The sequence below is a fragment of the Panicum virgatum genome, chromosome 5N (genome assembly GCF_016808335.1).
Source record: "Panicum virgatum strain AP13 chromosome 5N, P.virgatum_v5, whole genome shotgun sequence".
Classification (NCBI taxonomy): Eukaryota; Viridiplantae; Streptophyta; class Magnoliopsida; order Poales; family Poaceae; genus Panicum; species Panicum virgatum.
The window spans coordinates 36,779,236-36,800,244 of NC_053149.1; the positions used below are offsets into that span (position 1 = coordinate 36,779,236).

Below are 21,009 nucleotides of genomic sequence, written 5' to 3' on the forward strand. Positions count from 1 at the left end.
GCTGTATCAGGCATTTATGTCATTATTGTAATAAATAACATTCGTATTCGCTTTATTATATCTTTTTACGTGATATGTGCTATGATATACTGTTCATTCTGTTGTATATACGTGTGACTTGATCCTGGCACGTATATGATTGCTCGGTTTATGTTCTTTTATAAACCGGGTGTTACAGGTGGCTTGGTTCGGTTTGCTTCTCAGTAGTTCTTAACTAATTTTGATTAATTATTATGTAACTGGGTCTATGGTAATTCACCAACTTGTAGTAAATAGGTTTAATAGAATTTTGCCAAGACTTAAAAGCTAATGCAGTCAGTCAGCCAACCTAGAGCCTCATAGTTTGTGTTATACTTGTTGAGTACAAGTTGTGTACTCACTCTTGCCTACTCTACTTTTTTTCCGCTTGGGACACTCTACTGCTGCTCAGTTCCTGCCGACGCGAGGGAGTTCACCCAGAGCTACTAGGAGTACGAGGACTTCTAGGCGTTCGTCTCCCAGTCGACGTCCCTGTGGCGCCCAGCTTCCGAGAGAATTCGTATATGTATTCTACGCTTCCGCTGTATCAGACATTTTATCATTAATGTAATGAATAACATTCGTACTCGCTTTATTATAACTTTTACGTGATATGTGCTGTGATATATTATTCATTCTGTTGTATATACGTGTGACTTGATCCTGGCACGTATATGATTGCTCGGTTTATGTCCTTTTATAAACTGGGTGTTACACGCTCCTTTCTCCTTGAGATGATGACGTTGCGCGCGTCGCGACCAACATTGATTACATTGCGGAGATCGTAATTGGAGTAGTCGTAGTTGTCGCCTTGCTGTTCCTGCTGGCTGTTAGAGAGACGTTGGCGCCTAAACACCCTCTTCTGGTTAAGCAGGCGATGATGCTCATAAAGATCTTTGACTGGGTGCTGTTTTTCCAGTTGCACAGTGACTGTCACTGCTGGAGGTGGTGCAGGCGGATCTTGTTTGGTAGCAGCTTGGGCTTCTGTGATTATGGGTGGGGTAGTCTTCATGTTGTTGGAGAGATACTCGTCGAAATCATCAGAATTGTAGTCGTCAAGATTGAGACGCTCCGTGGAGTCATCCCTAGGTTCCTGGACCTCGGAAATGCGAACCATGAGGATTTCATGGCAAAGATCTTGAACTTCTTGGTCTTGCTTGCTCGAGGACGTGTCTAGTGGAGTGCTCTGCTGGAAGGGTAGATCTGTTGGCTGAGAGTCAGAGGTGTTAGGATCTTGTGTCTCATTCAGGCACATTGTCCGCCCTTGCGGCGTTTCATATATGACCAAGTTTGGAAGGGAGTTCTGATCGGACTTGGGAATCCTAGTCGAGTCGGGCTCGACTTGTTTGTTGTACTGGATTAGGTCATCCAACTCATCCTCCGAGTTGGAAGAGTACTCGGAGTCGGAATCGGTTAGTCCACCGATCTTAGAGTAGGTGTGCTTTGGGTGAGAAAGAAGCGGGATGCCCATCTCTACGCGGAGGGCGTTCTCATTCATCCAATTCAACCATGATTGTGTGGGAGTCAACCCTTTAGGCTCCTTAATCCAAGGTTTGTCAAAAATTGACTTGCTGGATTGTTCTAGAACTTTGGCTTTTCCCTTTTTAAGTTTGGCCAGTTCCCGGAGGGCGTCACCATGCTGGGGTGGATTGGCCATAGCATCCATGAACAAGTCGACGTTGTCTGACCAGTCCTCGAGATCATCGAATGGTTCAAAGTTGTCGAGGCTGTTCATGAATTGATCAAAGTCTTGATCAAACGAGGACTCGGCTGATTCAGGAGTCCGAATGTGAGCAGGTTTTGGTGAAGGGTTCTGAGGTATCCTGGAGGAAGACAGTCCCATCCGAACATGCCGGGGGTTTGTCTTTCCAGATCCCCCGCAGATTCCTCCTTCCGATTTCTGCTTCATGTTTTGCAGAGTGCCTTCAGCTATCTTAATGCAGTCGGCGAGCTTGGACTCTACTTGATTGATCCCTGAGAGTATGTCGCCCACAAATTCTTGTGGTGAGTTTAATACTTCTGGGTTCTGCTGAGACTTGGATGAGCTGAGAGCTGATTCTGCAAGTTTGATGCATCCCTTTATCGATCGTGAGACTCGATCTACCCCATCGAGTAGTTCTGAGTTGTTGATCTTGGGGCGTTTGATTGACTTGAGATTAGTCACGTATTTTCCGAGAGTTTTGGAAAAGTGATGTTTTTCGGAGTCAGAGTTTATGTCGAACTTGGCTGACCCGAGAGTTCGAGTTGGAGTTGACACGTTTTCTGGATTATCCGAATTGTGCTTGAGTAGAACTCTTTTTTCACTGAGATCCGCAGATTTGTGGATGTTGGCGAGTTGGGGGTGGTTTTAGGTTTAGGCGAGTTGGCGTGACAAGGTGGCTGGAGAAGCCGCCCGATCCGTCAGTCGTGCATGCCCAGGAACCGAAAACAAGGGTTGTGCCCTCGGGCACGTTGTTGGCGTCGCTTGATCCGGCCATCGAATTCGCCGATGAACTCACCGAATCCCCTACCTGGCACGCCAGCTGTCGGTGTTTACCGCCAAGACTGCTCAGGGATACCCTTAGCAGTAAGGTTTGTAGGTAGGGATCGACTGCTCTGGAACTCAATAGTACAAGGAACACAAAGATTTAGATAGGTTCGGGCCGCGAGTTGCGTAATACCCTATGTCCTGTGTGGTGGTTTGTATTGCCTTAGGTGTTGATTGTTTTTGAGGGGGTCCCTGCCCGCCCTTATATATCCGGGGAGACTGGGTTGCATGGAAACTCCTAGTCGAGTACAGTTGGAGTCCTACAACAAGACCGGGTAGTTTCCTTTGTACTGCAGCTAGTTCTACGCCTATTCGGGTAGTTACAAGAGGGGTAAGGTACATCCATGAGCTATCCCTTACTCTAGAACAATCTATGCCTATTAGCAGTCACGCTGCCCCGGGTCTGACACCTATGATCTGCTGCTTGATCTATGATTGCCACTTCGAGCAGGCTCTATGTGACCTTGGGGCAAGTGCCAACATTATGCCCAAGACCACATTTGAGAAACTCAATTATCCTACTCTTTCACCTACTATGATGTGCGTACAACTGGCTGACTCTACCATACGATGCCCTGAGGGTGTTCACCAGTAGCTCCGCCTTTATTGTGCGCGTGTGGCACCTTGAACCACCATAAAGAAGTCACTAGGAAGCTTCTCAACAAAGGAGAAGGTTGGTGGCTTCACCCTCTGGTCGGCTGACCAGTGGGCCCTATTGGTATTTCTTTATGTCTACTTCAGAAACAGGGGCGTTCAGCCTAGTTTCGGTAAAGGCTTCAGAAATGCCTGGCATCGGCTCCAACAAATGCCTCGACATTTCATATAGCAATTACTGATAAGCAAACTAATGAACCATGAATCATTCCGCAAGCGGACGGAATAACCGGTGCAACATTTTACCCAGTGAGTACATCGGGGTGTCATTTATAATTCCGCGGGAAAGGCGGCGACTAAGTTGTGTAGGTAGGCAACATGAACTTATCTCAATGGAATATTTAAATCCATAAACAAGGCTAAGATAATTATTGGATAAAGTTAGTGGGAAAGACAAGCAACTCCTATCTCTAACAAAAAGGGGAAAAGAAGGCAGGGAGCTCGGCAAAAGTTAGTTAGTCAAGGTCTATCTAATGTTCTTTTAATTATCTATATCGTTCACTAGTACTTTATACTTTACACTTAATGTCATTAGTCTTTATCTAGTTATTCCTAATACACGGGAGTACTGTGCAAATGACTGACAGATATGACTGCCAAGCCATCACAGACATTTATATCCTCCTACCCCCCCCCCCCCCCCTAACAAAACGTGGAGGATTACGATGGCACTAAACAGGGCTGTCACCACCTGTAGGCTACCTCTACAAACCGTGGGAAAGGACGACATCCAGCAACACTTAACTAACCCAGACAATATGTCTACACTAGCAAGCGATACTCAAGTATCCCGCGTGGAGCCCCCACCCTTCGGATGGAAAGAAATCAAACTAGAGCAAACATACAAATACTAGAGCCTGTAAAAGTTAACTAGAACTAAGTTCTAACCAGGAAAAGCATATAGCAACAAAGTAAACTAATCATGATATCTATGCCTGACACAGTAGGGCATAAATCATGCAAATATAAATAACTATAAGATAAGTCAAGTATACATGATCAAACATTACAAAAGACATCTAGTAGCGAACTCATATATATTCCCTGAAGTATGTCCGGCGACTCGACAACTACTTCTCCTAAGCTCCACTAGCCTTGCAACTACTCAAGAGAAAAAATGAGAGGAGTGCTTCTTGCTTCTCTACCCCATTCTTACCCCCCCCCCCCCCTCATATTTATAGGGGAGCTCAATGGGCATCTTGCACCTGGTTGGACGACGCATGGCACCCCAAACCGAATTAAGGAAGGCAGTAGGAAGCTTCCCCTGAAGGCTGGAGGTCGGTGGAGGTGGGGCCCACTAAGCCGACCATGGTGGTCGGTCGACTAGCAGGTGGGCCCAACCACCTCCAGTATTCTCTGGTCGCTTCCCACGTGTCCTATTGTCCTTTTTCCACGTGCCTAAGCTTCTGGTAAGTCGGTTTGGTGCTACATGTGGGCCCTTTGGTCCATGTGAGCCTGAATCCTGCGCTCTGATTGGTCGATGATTTTTCTCATGGATCATAAGGTCCTCATAACCTGCACTTTAGTCCCTTTTTCCATCTTTGCATAATTTCTAAGGGCATAGTGGATTTCTACTTTATTTTGGATAGATTTTTTGATCAAATTGATGCTTGAAATTGGTCGTTAGCAAGCGTCAACAGGCCCAGCCACTGGCCACCAACTTTGTCCAGTAAGCTTCCAAGAAGTTTCCCCTTGCAATGTCACGCTCCAGAGGCTTCGGTATGTCGGTTTTCCACATTGGTAGGCTCTCCAATCCATGTGAGCCTGCGTGACGATGCATGATTGGATGCTGCTTTTGCTCCTTGGATCAAAGGGTGTGATTTCCCTTTACTTTTGGCCAAAAACCTGCACTCGTAAAATTCTACAAGGACATGTGGAATTCAGTGATTTATTTGTATAATGAGTTTAAGAAATGCAAGCTCATCCATTTATTTCAACATTATTGACGCTCAGATTTGGTCATTATTGAGCGTCAACAATCACCTTGGATATCAGCCATCTGGTTTGCATGCAGGCTAAAATCATTTTGCCTGTACTGCCTGTGCTACACCAACAAAATCATTTTGTCAGCCCTAGAGAAGATTTGGGTTGACATTATTAAGTGACCCATGCAAAGGATGTGGATTACCATCAGTTGGGACATGATCCTCGTCAGGTGGGAAAATATCTGGAAAATGACCATCCAGGATATAAGTTGGGACTGACCAAGAACGCCCATTTCCACCAAGCAAAGTTCCTTGGGAGACCATTACACTCCTATGCACTCTATGAGGAGTCAAGAGCATGCATTGTACTAGAACTCTAGATTTATTCGGACCCTCAAACCATCTGAGTAATCTGCCAAAATGGGCCACAACAACTTTTATGAAATCCTAAGTTTGATAATCCAGAGGGAAACCCAAGAACATAATCCAACTTTCTCTAGTGTAAGGGCAGGCCTTTATATTTCCGATTTCATCATGCTTATGAACTTGAAGCACACCAAAGTTAGTATGAATTGGCGAGGCATCCAAGAGACAGGCCCTTTGAACTAGGTTTCGAAATTGGCGGAGCCCAACACCAAAAGGGGGAGAAAAATCTGAGACCACTCTCACTAGGAATTTGTGTTGATTAAATTCTATAATAACCTCGATGAAACCCCCAACTTACTGAGGGAGAGGCTCTGGCTCTAGCACAATGATGGCATATTCTTCGTGTCTTCTTGGTGATTCATCACCTTGGGCAACATGAGCACGAGCCGGACAAAGCCATCCATGTTCTTCATGTGTTCCCTATGGCACAAACAACATGGGGTTGCACGGGAAGTTCGCCATGTCGCCGGTGGAGCTTGTAGGGTGCGAGGATGAGCAAGGCGGCGATCAAGGGGTACTGTAGTTTGGGGAAGGCGAAGGGGCGTCTGGTGCTTGAGGAGAGACAGCTTCTGAGGAATCCTTCAAGGGTAGATCCTTTCTAGAAACACTACCCGAGCTAGCCTTAGGGGCCCAAAAGGTTCTAGGTTTTATCGTCGTTCGGCACCAGCGGGCTTTGTGGTCTAACTTGAAACAGACTTTGCATCTCCAAGTTGAACGAGAGAAATGGGCCACATGAACAGGCCACAAACCCTTAGCACAGGGCTGAGAATCAGTGAGCGTTGGCGAGTTTGAATTTTGAACATCATCGGATGAAAAACGCAAAGAACATGCCCCAGAATTTGGATCTCGGGGACCACTGGATTGGTTGCCCAAATCTTTGTTGAGTCGGCCGAAAACTTGTTTGGAAGGGATAACAAATGGAATATTGAACTCACCAATACGAATACAATCCAAGGCAGACTTAGGATGATGTTTAACAGCCGGAGAATCATGAACAAGTTTGGGATCAAACTTGACACGCTGGGGAGGTTTAAAACTAGAAGAACTGACACACTTTTGTTTCCTAGATTGAACATAAGCCCATTCCTTCAGTTGTTCTTGTTCCCAAAGAAATTTCTCATGCTCCCAATGAGGGGCACCATCATTCCAGAGATGAAAATAAACATCAAAACTGGAACCAATGAACCGTCAAATATTGTGCCAACAACCTAGCAGGAAACTAAGAAGCGAAAGTGCCGATCACTTTGATATTGCACATGAAAACCAGATGCTGTCCCACCAAGAAAAGATTGCAAATAAAAAACAACGGAATTTTTAGTTAATCTGAAGGTGTACCGACAAAACTGGCTAAGAGAAAGAAAGATCCTTCCGACGAGGAGGGATGGTGGACCGATCTGCCAAATCACCAACAAACCTCCTTCTGGAAAGACAAACCTAGAGCAAAATCGACATGATCCACTAGATCTTGCCGTTGCGCTATGGCCACGACAATCCAGCAGGAGAACTAGGAGAGATCCGGCAAACAACTCTCTTTGACGAGTGCTTCGCGAAAAACACTCGGCAAACTTGCTTGTTTGCCGAGTGAAAAAAAAACTCGGCAAACAAGCAAGTTTGTTGAGTGTTTTTTGGCACTCGGCAAAGAAATTAAATTTTTTCCTTTCCTACTCTTCAAACCTTTTCTACCCTCCACATATAGCACGTGGTAATCAATGTTAATATTTAATTAATTAATTGCACTTCATGCAATTTTTTGAATCAAGTCGAATTTGAACTTCAAGTTATACAGATAATAGAATAAGATGAGTAGAAAAATGACATTCATATTATTCAGCCCAGTTTGAGGACTTACCTGTGAAATGAAAAGGAATTTCGAACATCTTGTTCAGGAAACACGACCACAAACATGTGGCCGAATGGTTTTTAATTTTTTTAGAAAGCAAATGAAGTCTGAATATCATGAGATTTGTCATGATGTGATGGTATCGTACGTGGAGGCTGTAAAAAATTGAGAAGGTTACGTACATTTTATCACATAAGATGTTTACAAATTGAAGCATACCAGAGCAAGAATCGTAGCATTGAGATGGATCAATAAGATTTGGAGTCAAAGTGGTGGTCGAATTATGGTTTGACTAAAAAACTTTTTGTATAGGCAATAGAGAACATTGATTGTTTCATGTGAAATTTTTGAAATTTTTTGGAACCATTTGATAATTTTAATGTATTAAGTGCAATTATAAAATTTTAATTAATATAAATTGAATTTGAGTAGAAAAATCAAATACATATTGTTGTGTGAATTTAACAAGGTATTTTCAAAGTGCATCAGAATAAATTTAGAAGAACAGAAAATAAGAAGAGAACAAGAAAAATCAAAAATAAAGGTTTGCAGAGTGCTGGGACTTGGCAAAAGATGTATCTTTGCTGAGTGTCCCGATCCGACACTCGGCAAAGCCTGTTAGAAGCCCAATCTCAGCTCGGAATCTAGTCACCCTATATAAACTGGTGAAACCCTGACCCATCCATCATTCCCTCACCCTCAGCCGCGGTCTCTCCCTCATCGGATCCTGTGCGGTGCCCCTCCCACAGCAGCGAGGCGTTGGGGCCTGACCCTCCAACGGCGGTGCGGTGCAGGAGAGTGCCCCTCCATCAGCGCGCGGCGTGGCGCAACACGGGGGCCGCCCCTCATCCGGCAACGCAGTGAGCGGCCCCATCTTCGGGCGATGGTACGATGCAGGGCGGCACGGCGGCGGAACCGGGGCAGCTGCGGTGGCCGCCATGGGGCGAGGCTGGAGGTGGCGGCGGGGGTGTGGCTGAGGCTGCTGTGGGGCGAGGTGTGGTGGCGGCGGTGTGATTGTAGTGGCTGTTTTTTTTTACTTTTTCTAAAACTTCTTTGCCGAGTGTTAATTTGGTATATGACAAACTTTTTGCTGAGTGCTCGACAAAAAACACTCGACAAAAAGCTCTTTACAAAGTAAATTTTCAATGTGTGGTGTTTGCCGAGTTTGCCGGATGTTTTTGCGGCACTCGGCAAAGCAACTGATTCCGGTAGCGAAGCTGAAGATGATTGGACTGTTTGCCGGATGTTTTTGCGGCACTCGGCAAAGCAACTGATTCCGGTAGCGAAGCTGAAGATGATTGGACTGTTTGCCGGATGTTTTTGCGGCACTCGGCAAAGCTACTACTGATTCCGGTAGCGAAGCTGAAGATTATTGGACTGTAGGACTCAGAGAGCCAGAGGTCAGGCGAACTGACTTTTCAAAATGAGAGTAGATTCCATGCAACTACACCCACACCACAAATAAACATTTCGATGACCCTTTCCTCCCTGTGTTGTGGCGTTATGCGGCATCGTCCAATTCAGATTTTAGAATTATCGTACGCGTACCTTGGACTTTTGTCTGCTTCTGACTCTTACAACAGTGTCTTCTAATCAGCGTAAACTGAAGTTTTTCTATGAGGTTACTTCCTGGAAACATACATGTTTGATTACCCAATCGTGGCATTATAATCTGTGGTACCCTCCTCCCACTTCTCACCACCCCATTGCTTTCCACCTCGCATATCTCTGTAGCTGCAGCCATGGCCACCGGGCAACGCTCGACCCCATCGTTCTTCAACTTCCTGAAGGAAGGCCTGCTCCTCCCTGCCCAGAACAGGAGGCTCTTCGCGGCAGTCTTTGCAATCATCATCGCCTCCACTTCTCTACTACTCCTCGGCCAATTCCTCGCCGTCAAGCCCCTCTTAGATGAGATTAGCATCGACACCAAGGCGCTCAACAGCACCGACCCCCGTAGCCTAGACTTCGTTCACCTCATCCAGGAGATACAGGTTGACACCCGGGATCTCATGATTACCAGCGCCGTCTATCTCCTGGTGTCCCTCATCATTGGATCGGTCATCCGGATCATCGTCCTCTTCGCTGCCGTCGCGACATACTCCGGTGAGCTGCACACCATTGCGTCGCTCCTCGGCAAAGCGAAGGCGCAGCTGAAAGGCCCCATACTAACGCTCGCCTTCGTCTATGCGCTGGAGATCGCCTATCTCGTGCTTGTTGTGGGCCTTGTGGCCATGGCTGGGCTTCTCTCCTACCTCATGATCAAGCAATACTTCGCCTTGTTACTCGTATGCGCGCTCGTCATCATCGCGTCCATCTTCGCCGTGTACTTCTCCTTCATCTGCTCCCTGAGCAACGTCGTGGCGGTCGCTGAGCCCGGGTGCCACGGCGCTGGCGCGGTTGGGCGGGCGTGGCGGCTGATGAAGGGGAAGCTCCTGCGGGCCGTGCTTTTCATCTTCGTGACCTTCGGGCTCGCTGCCGCCTGCTGGCCCGTCTACACCCTCGCCAAGACGTGCGCCATTAGTAACATGACGTTAGGGTTGCTCTTGGGGTTATTGTACACCAGCCTGATGGCAGCCTTGCATGTGTTTACCTTCTGCGCCATGACCGCGTTCTACTACGAGTGCAAGGGGAGCACCGAGGCCTTGGCCACGGAGTACATCGAAGTGTCCACCGAAGAGCAAACAAATGTTTGATTATCAGTTGCTCCACCTCTTCGTTCTCTGCACTGTGCATATATCGTGTTATTTTGAAATTGAATTATATTCGCTGTTGCGGCTGCCAAATGTGTAATACTCTATCTTTATATTTCATTTGAGAAGAATTTACTATGTGGATGAGATATGCGAGACGCTTGAAAAATAGTACATACAGCTCGACTTATGGGAGGCAATTAAAATATCTTTCTAAGTTCTTATGATCTGTTGACAGCTAAAATTGGCATCAACCGGTCTGACCGGTCTAGTGCTGTAGCTGATCCGGCAGGAGCCCGACCGGTCTGACCGGTCTAGTAGGAATCCGACTGTAACTAGAGTTCTTAATAAATTTAGATCTGTAAACAGGATTTCTTGCGGGATAAGTCCACCCCACTCTATAAATATAAAGGGTCACGGCCGATTGAGATACAACCCAATCGAATCTATCAAGAACACATCTTTTATCTCTTCTATTTACCCTACTTTTCCAATCTCGACATGCTGTTCTTGTCTCGTCTCCATGGTGTTTGAGGACGCCCTACCTGGCCTGCCGAACCTAGGGCAACCCTATGCACGCTTGCCCGGACGGGGTTCCTCCCGGGCGAGCGTTCGTCGGATCGTCGCCGTTCTACACGGCGACCGGTCTGACCGGTCCAGATAACCAATATGACCGCTCCACGCAGGAGGTGCTGCAAGGAGCTCCTCCTCGCGCCGCGCGACCTAGCGCGATCGTGTGTTGGCCCGTAAAAGGCGTCAACACGATCATATGTTCCGAACCCTCAATTAGTGAATAATAACTCCTTCCATTTTTATTTACATATCATATAAGGTTTGTTCTAAGTCAAATTTGACTAACTTTGATCAAGTTTATAGGAAAAATATAGTAAAAATTATAATATCCAACATATGCACTACAACGTATACTTATGATGGATTCAGCGAAATAAATTTTGTATTGTAAATGTTATTATTTCTTTCTATAAGTCAAAATTTGTCAAGTTTGATTTAGGATAAACCTAATACGATATGTAAATAAAAATAGAAGGGGTACATGGCAAATGTTATCTTAGGATAAAAAATATATTGTTTGTAAATAGCGACAAAACTATAAGCGCCCAACTTTTTCCTGAAGGACTAGTGGAGAACTAGGTACCACATGCATATTTATTATTTATAATACTAGTCTATCAACCCGTGCTCCCGTACGGGCTAATTAAAGTTATTTTAAAGTAAATCATACAGCTAATAACTATAATTATCTATCTCACGCACTCGCATATATTAAATATTCTAACACATATAAAATATATATTTATCATGATACATTTGCAATAGATTTACACCACACCTCCATGTGTATTTGATATATATAGTTAATTGAACTATTTATTTATGAATTAGAATTTTTATCTCTTCATCATACATGAATACATTGTGACTCTTATTGTGGGTAGTATTTTTATATAAAAAATATAATAATGATAGAAATAGTAGAATTTATATTTATATATTTTAATACTTTATTATAATTATATAATTTAGATTCAGATTTAGAGGTTACTTTAACTTCTAATAATGACATAATTGGATAATATATATATATAAATTTAGGGGTTGTTTTGTATTATTGTTTTAATGGCATAGGTGGGTAATTTACGTGAAGATTAGGGGGTTACTTTAGATTTTTTTTTATAATGGCAGAGGTGGGTAATTTAGAGACATGTTTAGGGGGTTCCTTTAGTCTATTTTTATGATAACACATGTGGGTAATTTATTAGAAAAAAATAATAAATTCAATGACTATTATAATTAGAGTAGTCAGATTGATGGCTAGATGTTTCTAATTTTTGTGAGAATTTCTAGGACTTCTCTATTTTTCTAGAGTGTCCACCTAGGATACTAGGTGGCATCACGTGGAGACTTCAAAAGAGCCTCCAATTAGCAATAGTAAGATAGTAAGAAAATTTTTAAATTTATAATAAATTAATAAATATCGAATGTCTTATGTTAATTGGAAGAAAACTTGCAACTCTTCATACATTTCACCAATTAAGTAGAATTTTTGGATTTAAATGGACCAAACATAATTTTGAAAGGAATAGGTACTCGTAACGAGGGGATGAATAGGCAAACATAAAATCTTAACTTATGATTCAAACTAGTTTTGCACAAAACATAACCTACATCGTACTATCTAGATGTGCAACTATAGTTCAACTAGTGTGAAACGCTCATTCCAAAAGAGTTTTGCAATATATAGCCAATCCTAGTAAGATACTGCACTAAGAAAGTAAAGACACAAAAGTTGTAAGTATGAAACGTGGAAACGTAAAGGAAGGGATGAGGGGAAGCAAACTCTTGATGTGAGGATTTATCTCATGGTATCGGTAGACTCTAAGCCACTGTCAGTCCACATTATTGGAGCACTCATTAAGAGTATTGCTTCCCGGTCACCAAGTCTCCTCGGGGACACCCTTACTTGTCACAAAGGCTAGGCTACTAAAGCTCACCGCCAAGTTTTCCGGTCACCTCGATGCCACTTTCCACTAAAGAGCTTCTCCACATCCCAAGCACAAGGTCGTCGATGCCGCTTCACACCAAGCCAGAGGTTTAAAGACTTGTTGACGAGTGGACAAGACTCCAAGGGGGCAGCACACCGTGAATACAAGTGTGGTTCACTCTAGAACCAATCCACAAGGCACCAAGATCATGCTGATCTCTCACTCTCTCAAGAGCTAACCTAGCACTACACTCATAAAGCTTGTGCTAAAACCTATAAATGCGATCACTAAGCTCAAAGGTGCCTCAGATGTCTTCTTCACTGTGTATGGTGTTCATTTAAACTCCAACAACAATAAATGGCCCGAGGTGAGGCACTTATATAGACTAGAGGGCAGCACATATTTGTTATGAGTCGTTCTACCAAAAAGCAAAACGCGCCGGTTAAATCGATCATAGGTGCCGATTTAACCAGTTATACGAAGCACACTACTAGCTGTTGAATGTTTTGTTGAGCTCCAACTACCTATTTCTGCTGATGCCATTGCACCAATGCCTTCAACCGAGGTCCGTTGGTTTAACCGGTTCTCAAGAAATTGTCCCTTGAACCCTTCTGCAGCTTGATAGGCTCTCTGTCCAATTGCAGTATCAATGCACTGATTCCTCTTGTTTACCCCATCGGTTTAACTGGTGCTACTTATTTTTTCTGCACTTGATCATTGTTGCAATTCTTCATTGCAACGATCCGTTATATTTTGATGCCTTCGGTTTTAACCGGTCAGTTGATTTTTGTTGCATCATGTCCAACTCATATTGGCTATTATTCAGGATGGCAACGGGCGGGGAGGGGGGCAGGGGAACGATCCCCGCCCCCGACCTGATCCCCAATTCACCATCCCCGCCCCGACCCTGTGGCAGAACCGCCAGAATTAATCTGGATTAAATGCATAAACCATCACTATTATCACTAAAATGGTTAATACGCACTTAAGACAGAATAATTTGACAGACTGTCGGGTAAAATCCTGATAAAACCACTTGATTTCGGATCGGAACAACATACCTCACTCGAAAGTGAGTCCAGAGATTACAATACAAATTTCAATAGTAAAAGTTATTACAAACTGAGTTTGAGAATTCAGATAGAGTACCTCAGAAGTTTGAAAGTAGATAAGCTCTTCAGAGTTTATAAATAGCGGAAAGACAACGATAACTAGTGTCGATATATGACATCATGATGAAGCCCGTACATGACGTCAATCTCACCAGCTATTCTTAAAGTTACCTGAAAACAAAGTCACAAGCAAGACTGAGTATACTAATACTCAGCAAGGCTTACCCGAAGAAGGGTATATAATATCCCTTTAACTAGACATGCAAGGTTTGTGAAGGCTCTAGGTTTTTTTGCTGAAAAGCAACAAAGAGTAGATCCTTAATTTCATGTTTTAGCTTTCAGATTCTAGTTTGATTAATCAGTCTAGGTAAGCATCTATCTACACAAACATGGTAGAGGAATTATTTGCATCCAACAAGACTGAATATCATCATTGTTCCACTTCTTACTCCATGTGGCAAAGCGATTAAGCAGTCTCAATATCCATGAGAGGCAGAACAGTTCGAACCGAATTTCAATCCTTGCAAGGTAAAACCTAACACACATGCTTGGAGTACTGTTGAGTCACTCCAAAGCAACCTTTGGCTTCTCATTCCGATTCATGGACAGGGCCACTCTCCCCGACTATAGGGCACCACTCCTCGTCCTTATAGTCGTAGTGAAGCTCTATGATTTAATGGGCACCACTCCTCGTCCCTTAATCAAGTTATTCAATTATCCCTAAAAGAGAGTGGGAAGTATATCCACTTATCGGGCCGAAGAAGTTACTAGGCTTGCCGCTTACCCATAATTCACGGCATGTGGCTAGTACTTTCAAACGCTTAACCACGATGACCAGCACACTGCGGCCTTAACAAATTTATCAACACAGACGGATTTCAAATGAAGAGGTTGACCAAATCCATCCATGGTCCTTATAGTGATTGCATAAAGTAAACAATCAACTCCTATAAATCTCGCGAGAGACAGGAAATCCCTCGACTTTTACCGGTCCTATTAGCAAAGCATCTAGTCGAACTCTATTTCTAGTGTTCAATCAATAGATACCTAAGATTATGCATCTAGGTTTTCATTTAACTCCAATAACTTAAATGCACAAGTAAATGGTAATAAATTGCATAAAATAATAGGATTATGCACCGGGGCTTGCCTTTAGAAGGGTTTATAAAGTCAGTAAACGTTAGCTCTTCGGAATCTGGGTTCGGGACTTCAGTTAATTCCACGATGTTGGTTGGACTTCATGTAGTTCATTCTTGGACTTCGGATTCATGTTCAGGTCTTTGTTATCTTCCGTAATGTTGACTTGGACTTCAATAGTATCCTCGTCTGGTTCCTGGAATAGTTCGTACGTTCCGTCGACTAGCGATATTGTTTCTATATGCAATGCAGTACTCGAAATTAGTGAAGTGCTTAAGTATAGCTTTTCTTCACTAAAAAGGTTGATATCCAATAAAGTAAATATTTAAGACCAAGCTTAAAAGTATTACTTTACTGGGCAATCGTTTATAGAGTAAAAGCAAACACAAAGAATTACATAAAATAACATGGTTGGCTACTCTAAGCATATAAATCAAGTCCAAACAAAAAACATGGAGCTTATTTTGGCAAAAGCAAAACTAGCATGTATGAGTTAACTCTAGAACTCAAGAAGAAATCAAAAACTTAAGCTAGACAACGCAAAAATTCTCCAAAAATTTATCATAACCTACTTGTGATCAGTGGAGCTCACGATAAAAAGATCGCCCTAAGAAATTACTAAAAAAATGCTTTAACAAAAATAACAAGAGCCTATGGTAGAAATAAACAAAGCACATGAAATAACATGCAAAAATTAAGCATTTGAGCCCCAAATTTTATACAAGAACATACATAGCACATAGATTACATGTTTCAAAAATAATTACTCATTTGAAAATAATTAAACTAGAGCACACAAAATAAAGTTTCATACAAACTTTAGTAGCCAAAGTTGTAAATCTAGTCAAGAGGAACTCAACAAAATTTGTTTGGCATTTTTTTGATTTTTCTAACATTTTCCAGGATTTTTCAAAGTTCATCACATATAATAAAAAGGGGGTTAGGCAGTTTTGCAGAAAAGACCTTAGAAAAGATTTGGGGCTTGCAATCAGGTCCTCAGACCATGGCCGGCGGTCGAGGAGATGGAGGCCGGCCAAATCCCGGCGAGATGGCTCGCCGGCAGCGAGGGCCGAGGGGCCAGGAGGCACTAGTGGACCCTGTCGCACCTGTAGGTGGCTCGGGCTTGGCTTAGGACGGCCGGACAAGGTGGCGCGGCGGAGCAGGCGGCTAACGGCGGCGCTAGGCCGTGGCGAAGGCGCGCTGGTGAAGCAAGGAGAGGATGGCCGGGCTTGGGGGCTTCAGGGAACTGAGACAAAGGTGGTTGCGCTCGCTATCTGGGTCGGGATGTGGTGGAGAGGGGGTTTCCATTGCGGCCAGCGAGCGGCAGCGCTAAAGGGGCCGGCGGCCTTGTGTGAGCAGGGAGGGGTCGGTCGGGTCAATATATAGGCTAGAGGAGGGAAGGATTAGCATGCTGGGGAAGGGGATGAGCTCTGCGAGGCCATGGGCGAGCTCCAGCAGCGGGAGTAGCTTTCCAGCGGCGGCGGCGGTGATGTGGCGGGACGGGGACGGCGTGGCATGTGCGCAGGAGGCCAGCGAAGGCAGTCCGAGGGCGGCGGGGTTCTTGTGCGCGGCACGTGGAGCGGCGTGGAGCAGCTGACGGCCCTGTAGGTCGGCGGCGAGAACCGGCGGCGGGGCAAATCAACGGCGACGGCGGCACCCGCAGTTTAACAGAAAGGAAAGCAGGGGAGGAAGGAGGTGGGCGGGATGATTTTGTAATTTTCCAAAATTTCAAGGGTCAAACTGTAAAACAAAAATTTCCCGTTGATCTAGGGCTCAAATAAAAAAGTGTCCAAAATGAAAATTGTTCAGTTTTTCAAGACCTACAACTTTTATGTTGTGAAAAATTTTATTAGATCAAAGGATTTTGAAATATTTTGAAATCCGCCAACCCTTTTAAAATGCAAAAGAACACGACTTAGTTTTGAAAAATTGCAAGGGTAACTTTGAACATAAATACATCTTTTATGAGGATAAAAGTGTAAAACAAAATATGTATTTTAACCCCTCATAAATTTTAAAATTTTGCCTTTTACAAAACTATTTTATAAAGAGGACTTTGTACCTTTTCTAAATTAGAAAATATCCTTGCTATAGAAATCATGTTTTAAATTTTTAAATCAACATAAAAATTTTATTTTCAACTGAATAGTTTTAGCCAAAAAACCTGGGTTGTCACAGACCCCGAAAGCACTATCAGAGCGAAATTGGCCCCGACCCCATACCCCGCGAATCCCCGATCCCTAATGAAGCCCCGTGGGGAGGAGGCACGGCTGGACGGTGAGGGCGGGCGGGCGGTGCACCGGCGCTGGTGTCAGCTAAGACATGATGGCAAGCACTCGAGCCTACAGTCCTCTAGCTCCAGATGCGGCGACGGCAGATGGCGACCTCGGGGAGGAAGACGAGGAGCGGCGGTGGCGGTGGATGGGGAGGTCGGTACAGGGAGGAACACTAGGAGCTATGGTGGCGGTGGATGGCGACCTCGGTAGGAAGATGAGGAGCGGCAGTGGCGGCTAGCGGCGGAGGAAGGCGAGGAGCAACGACGGTGACGGATGGGGAGGCGGCGGCGGATGGGGAGGCCATGCTCGGGAGGAGAGGTAGGTAGAGAGAGGGAGAGACCAAGAGGAATAGAGAAGAGTGAATGAGCCAGGCCATGAGGGTTTCACATAGCTTAATGTGCTGGATTGTTGGACCATGGGCTGATTCCTTGATTTTTTTTTCAATTTTCGGGTGCCCATGGATCCTCGCGGGGCTAAATCCAGCCCCGAACCTGCCCCATCTCCATTTCAGGGCCCCGCCCCGATCTCCTGGTGGGAAAATCCTCCTCATACCTGCTGCTAAGGGGCGGGTCCCCGCGAGGATCCGCCCGCACGGGGATTTTTGCCACCTGAGCTATTATTTCGATACCTCAAATATATTCTTTAGTTTTTCACTATGGTTCGAACACCTTGACAGCGAATTGACGACTGGCAGGCGGAACACCTCCGGCTCGACTCGAGAGCGAGTCGGCGGAGGCGGAGGCGGTAGTGGCTCCGGTGTAGATGGCGGCGGCGATGACTCCCGTGTAGGCATCACAGAAGCCTCCGGAGCCAGAGTCGGCGCCGGTGCCGGCGCCGAACGACGCCAGTACACCTACACCGGCTGAGCGTACCGCGGCGGCGCCTGAGTCGGTGCCGGATGATGTTGGTACACCCGCACCGGCTAAGCGTACCATACAGGTGCAGGGGGAGGCACCGGGGCCGCGTGTGGCGCAGCAGGAGACACCGGGGCCGCGCGTGGCGCAGCAGGAGACACCGGGTCCGCGCGCGGCATGACTACGGGCACTGGGGCCGCGCTTGGCGCAGCAGGGATCACCGGGAACGGTGCCGGTGTACCGGGAAAACCTGCAGGGAAAGGACAGACAGGAAAATGTGGCTCAACCACCGGGTCAGTCGGAAACAGAGACTCCTGCTCGGGGTCAGGAGAAGGTGTGAAGGACGTGGAGTAGGAAAAATCCGACTCGTCATAGACGACATGTCGAGAGATCAGAACGCGGCGAGAGGTGAGGTCAAAGCATCGGTACCCCTTGTGGTCAGGGGAGTAACTAAGGAACACACAACGAGTCGAGCGGGGTGCCAGCTTGTGAGGAGCAGTGGCGGAGGTGTTAGGGTAACACGCACACCAGAAGACCCGAAGGTGGTCGTAGCGAGGAGGGGTACCGAAAAGAGTGTGGTGTGGAGTGGGAGCAGGAGAAGCAGTGGACAGAAGACGGTTGAGCAAGTAGGTGGCGGTGTGGAGGCACTCAGTCTAGAAGCGCGGGGGTAGAGAGGCCTGGATCAGAAGGGTGCGCACGACGTCGTTCATCGTGCGAATCATCCGCTCAGCCTTGCCATTCTGAGGAGAGGTATACGGACAAGACATACGCAGCTGAACACCCCGAGAGAGGAAGAAGGAACGGGAGGTGGAGTTGTCGAACTCCTGTCCGTTGTCACACTAGACGGCCTAAACGGTGAGGCCGAACTGAGTGGACACCCAGGCAAAGAAGTGGAGGAGGGTGGGGAAGGTCTCAGACTTGGCGCGCAAAGGAAACGTCCAAAAGTAGTGCGAGAAGTCATCGACCACCACCAGATAGTACTTATAACTAGAAAGGCTAAGTACAGGACAGGTCCATAGGTCGCAGTGAACAAGATCAAATGCATGCGTCGTATGTGAAGAAGAAGAAGAAAAAGGGAGCCGAACATGACGACCGAGCTGGCACGCATGGCAGAGGGGCTCAGCAGGAGCCCTAGTACCAGGAACATCGGCACTACGACTGAGCTGAGCCAGAACGTCGCAGCCAGGGTGACCAAGACGGCGGTGCCAGGTGGTGGAAGACGGCATCGCGGCAAAAGCGGCAGACCAAGACGGCCAGGGCGAAGAAGAAGGTGAGAGTGGTGCAGCGGAAGAAGGAAGGCAAAGAGTGTAAAGGGGCCCCGTGCTGTCACACCGGAGTAGCGGACGCCGGGAGGCCGAATCCTTTACCGGGAGGCCGAATCCTTTACAGTGAGGCCAGAAGAATCAAACTCGATGGAACAAAAATTGTCAGCTATAAACTGACGAATGGAAAGAAGGTTATGAACCATCTGAGGAACCACAAGGACATTGGGAAGACGAAAAGAGCCAGGAGCAGAACCCACGACAGTGACAGGAAGGCAAGACCCGTCACCAACTATGATGGAAGAAGGACAAGAGGGGTGTGGGGGTCAGACAGAAGAGAGGATACCGGCATGTGGGGTGGTGTGGAAGGAGGCACCCGAGTCGGCAATCCACTCGGTGCTGACCGGCTGCGTCCGCCCTGTGGCGCTGAAGGACTGCGCCAGTGCGGCCTGGTCCCACCCCCAGGCCAGGTTGGCTGCTGGCTGGGTGGAGCGGGCGGGGTCCAGAACGGCGCGAACAGGGGAGCAGCAGTGGCGAGCATGGCCGCCGGCTGGGGCTGAGGACGAGGGCCCCCCTAACCCTGAACTGGCCACATCGGGATGCGCCCTGGCCATGTGGCCCTGAAGGATGGCCAGGGCGTACCTCCATGGCCAGGAGCAGGAGTGGGAGCTGGAGTCGGGTCCGGAGTGCCCCGAGCACCACCACCACGTCCCCTCCGCCGCCGACGCCCTCGGCCTCCCCCAAAGAGCGGAGCCTGGTGGGAGGATGATGTGACGTGCTCGATGAAGGGGACGACAGGCGGGACAAGGAAGTAGGGCTTCTCCGTGGAGGCGAGGGAGGCGGCGGCCCGCGCGGTGTGCGCGACGGCCTGCGTGGCGGGTACGGCGGGCACAACGGCCTACACAGCGGGCGCGATGGAGGCCTGCGCGGCGTGTGCGGTGGGTGCGACAGCCTGCGCGGCGGGCGCCCACGCGGCCTGCGCGGCGTGCGCAGCGGCGAGGTAGGCGGCGGCCCGTGCGGCCTGCGCGGCGGGCGCGACGTGCGCCCGAGCGAGCTTGGCCTCTACGAGCTTGGCCTCGAGGTCCTGCAGCACCTCCTGCATGCGCTCGTAGGCCCTGAGGTGCGAGGCGGCGCCGCGCAGGTCGTCGACCGCGGCGGAGGCACTCGCGCCCTGTCCATGGAGGTCCGCGGGGGTAGCAGAGGAGGGCGCGTGTGGGGGCGCGGCTCCCGCGCCTAGGACAAAGCCAGCGGCCAGCGCTAGTGGAGCAGCAAGCGGCGCCAGGGCGGGAAGCAAAGCAGCGGTCGGGGCCAGGGGAGGAGGGGGCCCGGCAGCCAGGGGAGGAGCCGCGGCGGCGCGCGCGGCATGCGCGGCGGCAGCGCCCGCGGCGCCCGGAAGGGCCACGCTCGCGCCCACGCCCTGCCCGCGGACGGCGGCAAGGGCAGCGGCAGTGGCGACCACAGCAGGGGAGGTCGCACCCGCAGAGGCTGCGAGGGCCGCGCCGGCGGCACCTCCTGCGCCCCCTGCGCCCGCAGGGGCGGCAGCGGCGGGAGGGGAGGTCAGGGCCGGCAGCAAGCCGGGAGGAGGTGGAAGAGGAGGACCGCTTGCGCCGGACCCCGCAGCAGCAGCCCACGCGGCGGCGTAGGGCGCCCGTGGCGCACCCAGCGGCCCTGCAGCAGCGGCGGCGAGGGGGGCCGCGAGATCCGCGGCGGCCTGCGCGGCGGCCCATGGAGCCTGCGGCCCTGCAGCATCGGTGGCGAGGACGGCCGCGGGATCCGCACGGCGG

The 21,009-nt window shown here is 47.9% G+C and overlaps 2 protein-coding genes across 2 annotated transcripts; one reads left to right on the forward strand and one right to left on the reverse strand.

Moving 5' to 3' along the window:
* The first annotated feature begins 9,039 nt into the window (after nt 1–9,039).
* On the forward strand, nt 9,040–10,211 carry LOC120672065. The gene has a single exon (XM_039952354.1). It carries the CDS (start codon nt 9,133–9,135, stop codon nt 10,081–10,083), a length of 951 nt encoding a protein of 316 aa, XP_039808288.1. The 5' UTR covers nt 9,040–9,132; the 3' UTR covers nt 10,084–10,211.
* A 9,912-nt stretch (nt 10,212–20,123) lies between these two features.
* LOC120674774 (transcriptional regulatory protein AlgP-like) lies at nt 20,124–20,974 on the reverse strand. The gene is made up of 2 exons (XM_039955900.1): nt 20,839–20,974; nt 20,124–20,746 (listed from the first exon to the last, which is right to left on the reverse strand). The coding sequence occupies exons 1-2, from the start codon at nt 20,972–20,974 to the stop codon at nt 20,124–20,126; spliced, it is 759 nt and encodes a 252-aa protein (XP_039811834.1).
* Nucleotides 20,975–21,009: the final 35 nt, after the last annotated feature.

Excerpts from the sequence above, each read along its gene's own strand:
- LOC120672065 (XM_039952354.1), top strand. The coding sequence starts at position 9,133 with ATGGCCACCGGGCAACGCTCGACCCCATCGTTCTTCAACTTCCTGAAG.
- LOC120674774 (XM_039955900.1), bottom strand. The coding sequence starts at position 20,974 with ATGCTGCAGGGCCGCAGGCTCCATGGGCCGCCGCGCAGGCCGCCGCGG. Across the intron at positions 20,747-20,838 it reads GCGTGGGCTGCTGCTGCGGG|GGGGCGCAGGAGGTGCCGCC; the intron begins GTCCGGCGCAAG and ends CTGCGGGCGCAG.